This window comes from Loxodonta africana, chromosome 12 (genome assembly GCF_030014295.1).
Source record: "Loxodonta africana isolate mLoxAfr1 chromosome 12, mLoxAfr1.hap2, whole genome shotgun sequence".
NCBI lineage: Eukaryota > Metazoa > Chordata > Mammalia > Proboscidea > Elephantidae > Loxodonta > Loxodonta africana.
Window position 1 is genome coordinate 26,946,557 of NC_087353.1, and position 14,236 is coordinate 26,960,792.

The following is a 14,236-nucleotide window of genomic DNA, read 5'->3' on the forward strand; positions in this document are numbered from 1 at the left end:
ACACAAAGGAAAAAATATTGCTTGTTCTCATTCATGTGAAATATCTAGAATAGGCAAATGCATAGACTCCAAAGTAGATGAGTGGTTAACAGGACTGAGGGGAGAAAGAAATGGGAAGTTATTTCTTAGCGGGTACTGAGCTTCTCTTTGGGGTGATGTTTCAGAAATAGGTAGTGATGATGACTGCACAACACAGTGAATGTCATTAATGTCATTGAATTGAACACTTAAAAATGGTTAAAATGGCAAATTTTATGTTATATATATTTTACCACAATAATTTTTTTTAATTATATACAGAGCCAAAATGTAAAAAAAAAGAAAAATGAACTAGAGCAACATGCATCAAAAAGCAAATCACAAAACAACACTTGTATGCATGTCTTCTATTTATACAAAGTCAAAAACAAATGAAACTAAATATGGCTATGGACATTATAAAGAAACTCTAAGCACACATTCAGGACAGTGGTTATTTCTAGGGATACAGAGGGGACAGTATGAGGGACTCAGCTCACAGGGAGCTTCAGAGCTACTGATAATGTTCCATTTCTTCAGCCACATGCTAAGCAGGTAAAGGTTCATTTTATTACTATTTTTTGTGCCTTACATATTCTTTATGGTATTAAAATTTCCTAATAATAAAAATCTCAACAAAAACAAGAAGACAACTATGACTGAATAGGAAAATGTTATCAATTTTTAGTCAAAAAGACTTTCAAAAGTATATATACTGAAGGTCAGAGTTTAAGAACTTACCAGCAGACAGAGTTAAGTCCCCAAATTAGAACTCCAGCAAGGTTTGTCTGACTCAAAATGTGATACTCTTCCCATTTAGAGAACCAAACAGTTAGCTTGGCTAATTTATAAAATACACGCAAATTTCATTCTCCAATAATAAAAAGGGAGAAATCAGCAGAAGTGGAAAATGCTAAAAGTTTCTAGTAGCTCTCAGTATAGACGGCAAATACATAGAGGAGTGGCATATATGAAGAATGGAATATAGCTGTAGGAAGCAGCTGTGCAACCCAAACTTGCATGGAAGGAAAGAGGAAAGAAAGTAATGTCTACTGTGAGCCTTCTATGTGAAAGCAGTTTATATGCAATGTTTTACCAGTTCTCTCAATAACCCTACGAGTTAGATATTGTCCTCATTTTACGGATAACAAAAAGGAGGTTCAGAGAGTTAAGAGAGAAGAAATTCCTCACTGAATACTCCCCAGTGCCCCAGGTGGCTCAGACAGATAAGCATGAATCATCAGAAGATGACTACAACAATATTACAAATATTCAAGATAACTATGCACAAAAAAAGGAAATGAAGAAGCCAAAACAAGACTCAGAATTGACTGCTTCTTCTCTCATAATTTCTGCCAAGATTTCTATATCCACCTAATACTCCATTAAATATGAAAATAAATGGTTGCTTACCTGTGGCCAGGATGGTAAATAGCTGTGTTGATTCCATGAGGATAATAACTACTAAAGCTGAAACTGTGACTTTCTTGGTAGCTCTGATTTGTTTCAACACTAAATTTAGTAAGGAAAACAAAAAATAAACACCATTAAACCACAATGAGATACCACTAAACACCCACTCGAATGTCTATAATTAAGAAGGTAGACAAGATCAAATATTGCCAAGGAAGTGAAACCACCAGAACTCTCATAACGTTACTGGTGGGAAGTGAATGACACAACCACTTTAGAAAAAGGTCTGGCAGCTTCTTATAAAAAGAAATTACATCTACCCTTTTACCCTGCACTTCTACTGTAAGATACTGACCCAAGAAAAATGAAAACATATATTCATAAAAGACCTGTACAAGAATGGTCATAGCAGCTTTATTCATAATAGCCTCAAACTAGAAACGTGGGGGTCCACCAACAGAAGAATGGAAAAACAAACTGTAAAATAATCACACAATAAAATACTATTCAGCAATAAAAAGAAAGAAACGAATGATAGACATAACACTATGGATGAATCTCAAAATATGCTGAACAAAGAAAGACCTGGACTATATGATTGCATTAATGTGAATTACTATAACATGCAAAACCAATCTATGATGTGGGAAAAAAAAAATTTAAATAGTAGTTGCTCTGGGGGTGGGTGAGGACAGAGATGTGGGGGCATGAGTTACCTTTCTGGCATGATGGTCATGTTCTGAATGGCAAGAGGAATTTGGATTGTACATGTGTATGAATCTGTCACAACTCAGTGAATGATACACTTAAGATACGTGCATTTCTTTGTAATTTTAATGTAAATTTTACCTCAAAACAAAGAACACTGTGAAAACAAAATGCTGAGCTATAATTAACGATAGGCATGTTAGAGTATTTAAGTACTGCTGTCTGCAACTTGTTCTGAAGTGCACCAAAAAATAAGACTGATAATGGCTGGATAGAGGGATACACGTGTGATGTAGCGTGCACAGTAAAATGTTAATGTGTAACCTAGATGGGAGCACGTGGGTGTTCAATATACAACGCTTTCCACTTTTCTGCTTTATTTGTAGCTTTTCATACTGGAGGAAAAAAAAAAATCTGACACTAAACCAGAGAAACAAACATTATTTCAACAAACACTTCCCCAGCAAAGTACATTTTTACCTTACAAGGTAACTTCTAAGTTCTCCTCGGTAATTGATGACCAAGAGTTCTGCAGACCACTGTGCACTTGCTTTGTATTCTAAAAATATCAAGCCAGCGATGGCATAGCTCAAATCACCTGCAAAACTAGATGCCTATAGAAGAGGGGGAGTTATGTTACTGAAACAGTACTAGATAAAAATTAACACACACAGAATTGAAGGAAATCTAAGACATTGGCTTTGCCAGGTATACTTTAAATAAGACAGTCCCAGAATTGGTCTGTTTACTAAAGAACTTCACAATACAAAATGCCTAGAACTGTACACTCAGGTCTAGACCAGCCCACCCAGCCTTGTGCTAGAACCACACCAGCCTCTGAGTGTTCACCTAGGTAGGTAAATTTCTGTTTGGATTGAACTTCCATTGCAAAAAAATTAAAAAAAAAAAGTAACACCACCATTCAACATCAAAGAATACTGCCAGCCTATTTCCAGAAATAAGTCTCCAAATGTTGATTTCTACTGCCAGCAGTAATCTATGCAAAAAACGCCTCCCAAGTACTTTCCATTTGCCTAATCAGCAACTTAGTCAAAAAAACCAAAACCAAACTTACTGCCATGGAGTCAATTCTGACTCACTGCAACCCTATAGGACAGAGTGGAACTGCCCATAGGGTTTCCAAGGAGCACCTGGGGGATTGGAACTGCCGACCTTTTGGTTAGCAGCTGTAGCTCTTATCCACTATGCCACCAGGGTTTCCACTTAGTCAAAGGAACCCAAAAAAACCCACTACCGTCAAGTCCATTCCAACCCGTAACAATTCTACAGGACAAAGTAGAACTGTCCCACAGGGTTTCCAAGGCTATAAATCTTTAGGAAGCAGGCTGCCACATCTTTCTTCCATGGAGTGGCTGATGGGTTTGTACCACCGACCTTTTGGTTAGCACCCAAGTGCTTTAACCATTGCACCACCAGGGCTCCTTAGTCAAAGGAAAGGACATCTAAAAAAATGTGACCATTTCTCCACCAACTAAATATCAAGCTATACTATAAAGATGTAAAGGCACGTGCACCTTAGGAAATACACATAATAAAGTTTATCAACCCTGAACGGCTCCTTGTTATCTAGAACCACACAATGCAATACTTAGCCACATGTAGCTACTTTGAATTGAGATATACTGTAAGAATAAAATGCACACCAAATTTAAAAACTTGGTTCCAAAGAAAGAATGTAAAATATTGTAGTAATTTTTATACTGATTACATGCTGAAAAGATAATATTTTGGATATACTGAACCAAAAAACATATATTATTCAATAAACTTTACCTGTTTCTTCCTTTTTAATGCAGCTACTAGAAATTTTTTTGAATTACGTATGTGATCAAATATATGGCTCACATTGCATTTCTATTAGAACTGATCTAGAAAGCTCCTTAGTTTGGTTCCTGTGATGGTTAAGATTGTGTGTTAACTTGGCTGGGCCATGATTCTCAGTGTTTTGGCAGTTGTATAATGTTGTGATCACTTTCCTGTTGAAATTATCAAAGAATGTGATGGGGGGGCAAAGGGTAGAATGTCATGGATGGAATTAGGTCCCCACAAAAACCTGTATAAACTTGGTTAGGCCATGATTCTCAGTATTCTGTGACTGTCCTCATTTTGTGATTGTAATTTTATGTTAAAAGGATTAGGGTGGGAGTCTAACACTACCCTCACTTAGGTCACCTCCCTGATCCAAGGTGAAGGGAGTTTCCCCGGGGTGTGGCCTGCACCACCTTTTCTCTCTCAAAATATAAAAGGAAGGGGAAGCAAGCAGAGAGTTGGGGACCTCATACCAAGAAAGCAGCACCAGGAGCAGGGCACGTCCTTTGGACATGGGGTCCCTGCACCTGAGAAGCTCCTCGGCCAGGGGAAGACTGAGGACAAGGACCTTCCTCCAGAGCGGAGAGAAAATGCCTTCCCCTGGAGCTGATGCCCTGAATTTGGACTTCAAACCTACTAGACTGTGAGAAAATAAATTTCTCTTTGTTAAAGCCAACCACTTGTGGTACTTCTGTTATGGGAGCACTAGATGACCAAAGACCGTTCCCAAGAACTTCTTTAATAGGAGCCCAATGCACTTTGAGTTTTTCCACTCATTTCTGAACAAAAATCATTCTCTAGGCCAGTGGTTCTAATTGGAATCACATGAAGAAATTGTAGACACTATTAAAGCCCAGGCCCCACTCAAATTAATCAAATCAGAACCTCTGTGAGCAGAGCCCAAGCAAGCCAATAATTTGTTTTGTTTTTGCTTTTCTCTATAAAGGGCCCCAGGTGATTCTAAGATGCAGTCAGAGTTAGAATCACTGTTCTACCTACCTCTGTACCTTGTTCATTTGCAGAAGAAAGATACAAACTACACAGCATTGGATTCACAGAGGAGAAACTTGTTAACTGGATTACCACAGGATAAGTCACTTTACTCATCTCGGTTATCTAAATTGCAATAATATACTTGCTCAACCAAATTCAAACAGTTAGTATAAATATTAAATAAGTATTATATACCAATGTCACTAATAAAGTATAAAACACTATACAAATACAAGTTCTTGGTGTTGTTAGTTGTCATCGAGTCGATTCCAGTTTATGGTGGCCCCATGTGTTACAGAGTTGAGCTGCTCCATAGGATTTTCTTGGCTCTAACAGGGTCCCTATGAGTCGGAATCAACTTGATGGCAACGGATTTGGTTTGGTTTGGTTTAATCTTAGTGGATATATATCCACTAGGTGCTCTCTGGAAACCCTATGGGGCAGTTCTACTCTGTCCTAGGGTTGCTATGAGTTGGAATCGACTCAACAGCAACGGGTTTGGTTTTTGGTTTTTGTTTTTTTTTAAATCTTAATGGAAGCAGATCACTAGGCCTTTTCTTCTGCAGTGCTGCTAGGTGGGTTCCAACTGCCAACCTTTAGGTTACCAGTCAAGTATAAACCCTTAGTGCCACCTAGGAACCTTGCAATTAATTTTTTTCCCCACTCTTTTTTTCAATTTCTATCCCCTTTAGAGTTACTTAAATTCTAACCCCACTGAAAGCTGTTCCTGTTGCAATAACCCATTAATTTCTTTCCCTCACTGGAACTTTTTAACAGCTGTCTGAACCTTTATTATTTACTTACTACCATGTTTTAGGAACAGCTGTTTACATCCAGAGAGTGCATTACAACATAGAGAGAATATTTCAAGTAACTAGATCTCTTAACTAGATTTTGAACAAATTCAGAGCTTATCATTCTGATTTATATTTGAGTTTACCCTCTCTTCAAATTCATTCATTCAAGTAACTACACCTAGAAGACACTGAAAAAAATATGCTATCAGTTTAACGTATTTACGTACAGGGGAAATGACGAAGAGTTCACTTCCCATGAGATCAAACACTCTCACAGTTCCTGCGCTTTCAGCATAGGCTAGCAGGGTACAATCATAACTCCACGCCACTCGTCTCCACTGGGGTTTCGAGTCTTTGGGAACTAGAACGCAAAGAAAAGAGGTGCTTTTAAACAGTACGTTATAAATACAGTTAACACTAACAGCTATTGCAACTGAAGTCAGTGTTCAACTACATTACACCATCTCCTAAGGGTCTCTAAAGCTTCAGCTGAACAGGATAGTTCTCTGAAACCCACTTCAAGCAAGAGCAGGGAATATGAACAATAGGAAATTCTGCTCATTTATTTTAAAAGCAAAGCTTACTGACATCAGTGGTCTGCTGAATACCGAGCATGACCTAATCTGGTAAAGGCTCAGGAGTATTATATCTCAAAATACTTATGAAATAGAGATCAAAAGCATAAAGACTGGCAGAAAATAAGTTCAATACAATGAGTTCAGCTCCTCTAAAAGCTAAGTATGAAAATGTGAACTGAGATCTTTTAAAAATATCAAATACAAATGCTACGGAGATACATGGTAGGATTATGATGAAAACAGTATTAAGAAGGAATGAGAAGAAAAAATATACATATGTATACACAAGCAGATGAATCAAACACACGATTATGATATTTTGATAAGCAACATCTTGATAACACAATAGCTGGATTTTTTTCTGTCCTGAGCTTTTCAGTGCACCAATGGATAGAAAGGCAGTCAGCTGCAAAAGAAGAAAAGGGGCTGTGAAACTCAAAACTGTGTCACATTTGTCTGAGTTTGGCTTTTATTTTTGCTTCAACTTCTCCTTTATTAGAATCCCAGAAATGAAGAAATAGGTAGGACCAGTACCATTGCTTTACCAGTAAGAACACCAAATAATCAAGGAATTTAAGGTCACGCCAAGAGTCCAGAGCAGAGCAAAGCCTGGAACCTAGGTGTCCTCCCTTCCCAAACAGTGCACATTCATTACAACACAAATACCTTTCAGCCAGAACTTTGATTTAACCATAGGATTGTCTCAAAAAATGTTTCAGAAATTCATGGTCTTGTCTCTATTCCCTCTGTTAATATCTCAGTTCAAGTTTCATCACCTCTTACTTAGACTCTTACAGTAGCCTCCTAACTGGTCTTCTTGCCTTTGGCCTCTTTCCCTCTAATCCTTCCTTCATACCATTCGAAGATATTTTTCTAAACTACAAAGCTGAATACAACATGTCCTGCTGCTGCCTTAAAATTCTTGACGGCTCTCCATTTTCAAAAGAATCAAGTCCAAATTCCTTAACATACATGAAAAGCCCATCATAGTTTTCCAGTTCCACCTCCTACCACTTCCTCTATCACCCAACAGTAAGCTACCCATAGCACAACTACCTGACAAATAACCTAGCCATGCACACTCAAATCTCTGTGCCTTCGAAACATATTGCTTCCTCTATCTCTTCTCCAATCTTACCCAGCCTACCAGATCCACTTTGTTACCTCCTCTCCCTTCACATTTTTCCAAATTGACTGCTCTTTTCTCTGTGCTCCAAAATACGCTGCACCTATGTCTTTCATGGCGTTTGTCAAATCATATCATGTTTTTTACATGACTATTTCCCCTACAAGTCTCTGAAGCCCCTGAAATCAGAGACAATGTCTTATTCAAAATTGCCATCCCAGCACCTGGAACACAAAGAGATTAATTAATATTTCGCTACTGATTGAAGTATAAGTGTCTCAGAAAAGCCTATACTAACAAAGCAAGGTAATGGTAAGGGCTTGCCATCCTATAAAGACTGCCAAATAATTATACCTAACTGAAGTCTTCTCACCACCTGATAGAAGAACTGTGCAGAATTCAGACATCTCTTTACCTCTGCAGTTTATGTTCTGTATATGTGGAAATTATACCAGACATCAAGGAGTCTTCTCAGTTTCACTATTTATCAACAGGTAAAAAGCATGCAAAAAAATCTAAGCAGTCCTTAACACAGGAGGGTCTAATATAATTTGTAACAAAACACTGCTTACAAAAAAGCAATTCTTAAAAATAAGAATTCAGTGATGAAAAAGATCAGGTCCCTGTCTTTCAACAGCTTTAAAAAATCCAACTTGGAAGAAGACATAGGCACAAAATGATTAACACCACAAGAACAGAACACCGCACATGTACAGTTGCTACATAAAAGCCAGCAAGAGGACAATTTAATGCCCTGAAAAATATTTTTGAGCTGAGGAAACACAGCAAACATTTTCCCATTATTACCGCTTCACCTATGGTAACAGATTTCTCCTCTTACTTCATTTTGACAGCATAAATAGATGTATGCACCACACTCTGTATCTGTCTGAAGTTCGTTCCACCTGGAGGGGATCTGCCTTTACTATTACATCTAGTTATGACTAAAAAAAAAAAGTTATGACTAGTAGCTGCAAAAAACTCAGCATGTGTTTTGACCCAGATAAAGATATGTTTTCATTAAAAAAGATAAATTTCACATAACAATGTGAAAAGAAAGACTTTATCACTGGATTTTTCCAGCTGCCTGTATGTTTTTGGAGAAGGATGAACAGTGCAGATTTTTACAAAGCAAGTGTCAATGAAGTTGTTTCAAAAATATTCAAAAAGCTGATAGTAACAGTCTACCAGCAACTTGACAATTTACACATTCACAGTGACAGTGTTAATGCCTGTCATGGATTGAACTGTTTCCCCCAAAAATATCTATCGACTTGGCTAGGTCGTGATTCCCTTGTATGATTGTATGACTGTCTACCATTTTATCTTCTGATGTGATTCCCTATGTGTTATAAATCCTATCACTATGATGTAATAAAATGGATTAGCAGCAGTTATATTGATGAGGTCTACAAGATTAGATAGTGTCTTAAGCCAATCTCTTTTGAGATATAAAAGATAGAAGCGAGCAGAGAGACACGAGGACCCTGTATCACCAAGAAACGAGTGCTGGGAGCAGAAAACATCCTTTGAACCTGATGTTTGTGCACTGAGATGCTCCCAGACCAGGGGAAGACTGATGACAAGGACCTTCCTCCAGAGCCAACAGAGAAAGCCTTCCCCCGGAGCCAACACCTTGAATTCGGACTTCTAGCCTACTGGACTATGAGAGAATAAATTCCTCTTTGTTAAAGCCATCCACTTGTGGTATTTCTGTTATAGCAGCACTAGATGACTAAGACAATGCCCTCTCACATTTTGCAATGGTTCCAGTCCATTAAGTCTGCCCAGTTGCCAAGCTCTACATCAGAGATCTTAAAATCCCGTTTTTTTCTGCCTGGAACACTTCCCCAGAGCCCTTGACTGGCTCCTTCTCACCTTTCAGGTCTCAATTTAAATTCACTTCCTTAGAAAGGCATTCTCTGACTACCTTATCTAAGTGGTCTAAGTCCCTTTAAACCCAATTATTCTCTGCTGTTCCAATTATTTCATTTCCTTCACAGCCCTTATCGCAAATACTAATTTTATATTCGTCTACTTTGCATTGTCTGCCTTATTCATAACTTCCTCACCAGTGACTTATACTGTGGTGATACGTAACAATCACTCAAGTTTTAAAGGAGGCTTCAATCCAGTGCTCATTTACCCAAATTAAAAATGAAAATGGGCAAGGGTAAAAAAAATAATGAATACTGAATTCTATTCTCAGTGGACCCCACGAGAACCCTCCCTTCTGCCAGGAAGTGGTTTTCTTGGCTGTAATCTTTATGGAAGCAGGTCACCAAGTCTTTCTTCCAGGGTGCCTGTTGGTGGGTTCAAACTACCAACCATTCAGTTAGTAGTCAAGCATTTTATCATTTCTGCCACCCAGGTGCTACTATATCTTGTTAACCCTGAAGCAAACGCTAAAATGTAAAGCAAGTAGGTACAGCTAATAATCCCACAGTGGAAATTAAATGGAATTTTTAAAAAGTTCAAGTAAGCTAAAAGGAGGCAGGAAAAGAAAAACAAGAAAATAGGATAGATAGGACAAATAGAAAAACAAATAATCAAGATGACAGAATTAAACCCAACCAAATCAATAGTTGCATTAAATGCAAATGTTCTCAATACTCCAACTAAATAACAGAAATTGTCAGACCGGAAAAAAAGCAAGATTTAATCACATGATTTCTATAAGAAATGTACATTAAATACAAATACACAGATTAAATGTAAAAGGAGAGAAAAAGACATACCACGAAAATGCTAAATACAAGGCAAGAGTGGCTATATTAGAGAAAATATACTTCAGGATAAGAAGCATCAATAGATAAAGGACATTTCATCATGATAAAGGAGCCATTTCATCAAGAAGGTTAAAAAAAAAAAACAAAAATCCTATATATGTATGTACCTAAAAACAAGAGCTTCTAAAGATAGAGAGTAAAAATTGACAAAACTAAAGGGTAAAATAAACAAATATACAATTATAGTTGAAAATTCCAACTCTCCTCTATCAGCAATTCATAGGCCAATTAGAGAGAAAATCAGTAAGGATATATAAAACTTGAACATCTCTATCACTCACTTCTTTTCACCATACCTATTCAATTTGTATGCTGAGCAAATAACCTGAGAAGATGGACTACGTGAAGACTGGGGCATCAGGACTGGTGGCAGACTCATTAACACCTTGCATTATGCAGATAACACAACTTTGCTTGCTGAAAGTAAAGAGGACTTGAAGCATTTACTGATGAAGATCAAAGAAAGACCACAGCCTTCAATATGGATTGCACTTAAACATTAAAAAAAAAAAAAAAAAACCCTCACAACTGGACCAATAAACAACATCATGATAAATGGAGAAAAGACTGAAGTTGTCAAGGATTTCACTTTACTTGAATCCACAATCAACACCCATGGAATTAGCAGTCAAGAAATCAAAAGACACATAGCATTGGGCAAAACTGCTGCAAAGGACCTCTTTAAAGTGTTGAAAAGCAAAGATGTCACCTTGAAGACTAAGGTGTGCCTGACCCAAGCCATGGTATTATCAGTCGCCGTCATATGCCCGTGACAACAATGAATAAGGAAGACAGAAGAAGAATTGACCCATTTGAATCTTGGTGTTGGCGAAGAATATTAAATATATCATGGACTGCCAAAAGAACAAACAACTGTGTCTTGGAAGAAGTACAACCAGAATGCTCCTTAGAAGCAAGAATGGTGAGACATCTTACACACTTTGGACATATTGTCAGGAGAGATCAGTCCCTGGAGAAGGACATTATGCTTGGTAAAGTACAGGGTTATCGAAAAGGAGGAAGGCCCTCAACAAGATGGACTGACACAGTGGCTGCAACAATGGGCTCAAGCATAACAATGACTGTGGGCATGGCGTAGGACCCAGCAGTGTTTCGTTCTGTTGTACACAGGGTTGCTGTGAGTCAGAAACAACTCAATGGCACCTAATGACAACAACAGCCTAATTAAATACTATAACACTATAATTAATAACTGCATCATACCTACAAGCCAGATTATTTTAAGTATACATGGAACACTGGTGAAGGCAGACCATACATCTGGCCATAAATCAAGCCTCAGTAAATTTAAAAGATTAAAATCATGTTGTACAATGTTCTCTGACTACAATAAAACAGATTCAAATGTTTATCTAAGAAAAAGGTTTAAAGTTAATAATCTAAACTTCCATCTTAAGACAGAAAGATAAGAGCAAAGTAAACCCAGTAGGTAGAAGGAAGGAAATAATAAAGACGAAAAAAAAAATCAAAGAAAACAACAGAAAAAAAATTCATGAAACCTGTCATGGATTGAATTATGTTCCCCAAAAAATGTATCAATTTGCCTGGGCCATGATTTCCAGTATTGTGTGGTTGTTCTCCATTTTGTGATTGTAACTTTATGTTAAAGAGGATTAAGGTAGGATTGTGACACCCTTACCTCACATCCCTGATCCAATGTAGACGGAGTTTCCCTGGAATGTGGCCTGCACCACCTTTTATCTTACAAGAGGTAAAAGGAAAAGGAAGCAAGCAGAGAGTTGTGGGCCTCATACCACCAAGAAAGCAGTGCTGGGAGCAGAGCATGTCCTTTGGACCTGAAGTTCCTGTGCCGAGATGCTCCCAGACCAAGGGAAGACTGATGACAAGGACCTTCTTCCAGAGCAGACAGAGACAGAAAGCCTTCCCCTGGAACCAGTGCCCTGAATTCAGATTTCTAGCCTACTGGACTGTGACAGGATAAACTTCTCTTTGTTAAAGCCATCCACCTGTGGTACTTCTGTCATAGCAGCACTAAATGACTGAGACAAAACCCAAAGTTTGATATTGGAAAATATTAATAAATTGATAAAACATTGGCCTGACTGATCAATAGAAAACAGAAAGAACACAAATTACTAATATCAAGATCAAAAGAAGGGCCATCACTACAGATCCTAAAGACAGTAAAAGGATAAAACTTATATTAAAAAATAATAAGACATTATAAGAAAACTAAATCTAGAAAAAAAAATTTTTTTTCAATATTTCTCATAAGCACAGATATAATAATCTGCTGCCTATGTTTTACATAATTACCCACATAAAAGTCTGATGATGACTTTCCCTTGCTTATGATATCATGTATAACACTATGTTCATGTATCATGTATAACACTATGTACCACGTATAACACTAAGTTGCTCGCTGCTCAGATATCAGGTTTATAGGTACCTACTGGATGATTTGGGTAGTTGAGAGACCTACAGCCTAACGAAAATATCACAAAAGATACTTTAAGAAGGTCTTCTTAACCTTCTACCTAAAAAAGAGTTAACAACCTTTGTTTAAGCGAAGGAAACATTACAAAACATTAGACTTTCATGGAATATATCTACAGTGACAGTGACTTACAGGAAAATGACAAAATTAATAGTACTTAACTCTGGGTGTTAACTTTCTATATTTTGTTCATTTATATTTTATAAAGCTTCTATTATTATTTTTTCGATAATAAAATAATTTCTCTAAAAATATAAAAGGTGAAAAACCATCATCATATAATCTAAGGCTTCTGAGTCAGAGTTCTGGAATTAAATGTTTCACATGAAAAGATGGTGATGCTTCAAATAGCCTATGCTTCCCAACTTTTCCATGTCAAGCTACACATAGGAAATCACATTTGTATGGCACTTGAGGATAAACTGATGAGGCTGCTAAAAACCAAAGGCAACCAGCCTGAACTCAGGCCACCAAAGGGCCCACCCAGCTACTGGAGGGTTGATGGGATCTCAGCACACCTACGACCCATTCTAGGCAAGCTGCTGCTTACCAGTGGGAAGCTCTGGTTTATGGTATCTTATAATTAGAAATATGAGAAGAATCTCGTGAGTAACATAGTCCAGCTCCAAAAACCATGAATTCTGTGCCATTTTTTGGTCACTATTCAAGATAGAAACAGAGGACTGAATTACTATTTATGGCCCAGCAAACAGCGCCAAAACAAGTTGCAATTCACATTTATAACATTCTCAAATGGCATATCTTTTATAAAACAATAATTGAAAAATATCAAAGTGGAACCAAATTGCTCCTATTTTATTTTGCCGACTGTGCGATATGTAGTTTCAAAAATGCATTAACAACAATCTGGCTCCTTTTCTCCAGGCATACACATGAAATATCATTTGGCATGTGGGACTTATTCCCATAAAGATGAGTCAAATAATAAGCAAATGATCATTACCTCACATTATATGGAATGGAAAGAAGCCATTAATGCAGCATTAAGGTCATAAATTCACACATTCAGAAGCCAACAAAATAAAACATTAGTTCTTATAGCATTATTATCTCATCCATGCAGCCACATTAACTATACACATTAAAAACTCTAGCAAATATTACAGTTTGTCTGAAATATAGAAGGTTAAGCTTCCCATTTTCATATTAAATTATAGATTTCTTGGTTTACTTACTAGCTAAGAGTGGGTGTCTAATTTCAAATCTCAAAAGACTCCTGTATGTCTGAATCACTCCGACATTCTGAGCATGCTCCTCAGAAGTCTATCTCAGGCTCCCCAAGCTCTCACCCAATGAAAAAGCAGCAGAGAGAGAAAGCTAATTGAATAGCCCCAAATTACTCTTCTGAGTACTTCCTGATTCTTACACATTTAAGCCCAGGTCTGGTCTACTCTAAGAAGTACCGGTCAGGAGACATAAGGTAAATTCAGAAACTACTACAGTCCCAAGCTTTAGAGATTTCACACTTCAACACTACTCCC

General features: G+C 37.4%; 1 protein-coding gene across 7 annotated transcripts in view; it reads right to left on the minus strand.

Annotated features, from left to right (window-relative positions):
* Positions 1–14,236, minus strand: part of NBAS (NBAS subunit of NRZ tethering complex) — a 449,992-nt gene that overhangs the window by 406,354 nt on the left and 29,402 nt on the right. For 4 of the 7 annotated variants that reach the window (XM_064295042.1, XM_064295046.1, XM_064295044.1 and 1 more), the window contains 4 exons: positions 5,987–6,120; positions 4,969–5,085; positions 2,620–2,753; positions 1,432–1,530 (listed from right to left, as the gene is read on the minus strand). In XM_064295042.1, coding sequence (XP_064151112.1) covers positions 1,432–1,530; positions 2,620–2,753; positions 4,969–5,085; positions 5,987–6,120 — 484 coding nt within the window. Of the gene's footprint in view, positions 1–1,431; positions 1,531–2,619; positions 2,754–4,968; positions 5,086–5,986; positions 6,121–13,284; positions 13,395–14,236 lie in introns of those variants that run through there. The other 3 variants (XM_064295045.1, XM_064295043.1, XM_064295049.1) reach the window with 3 other exon arrangements.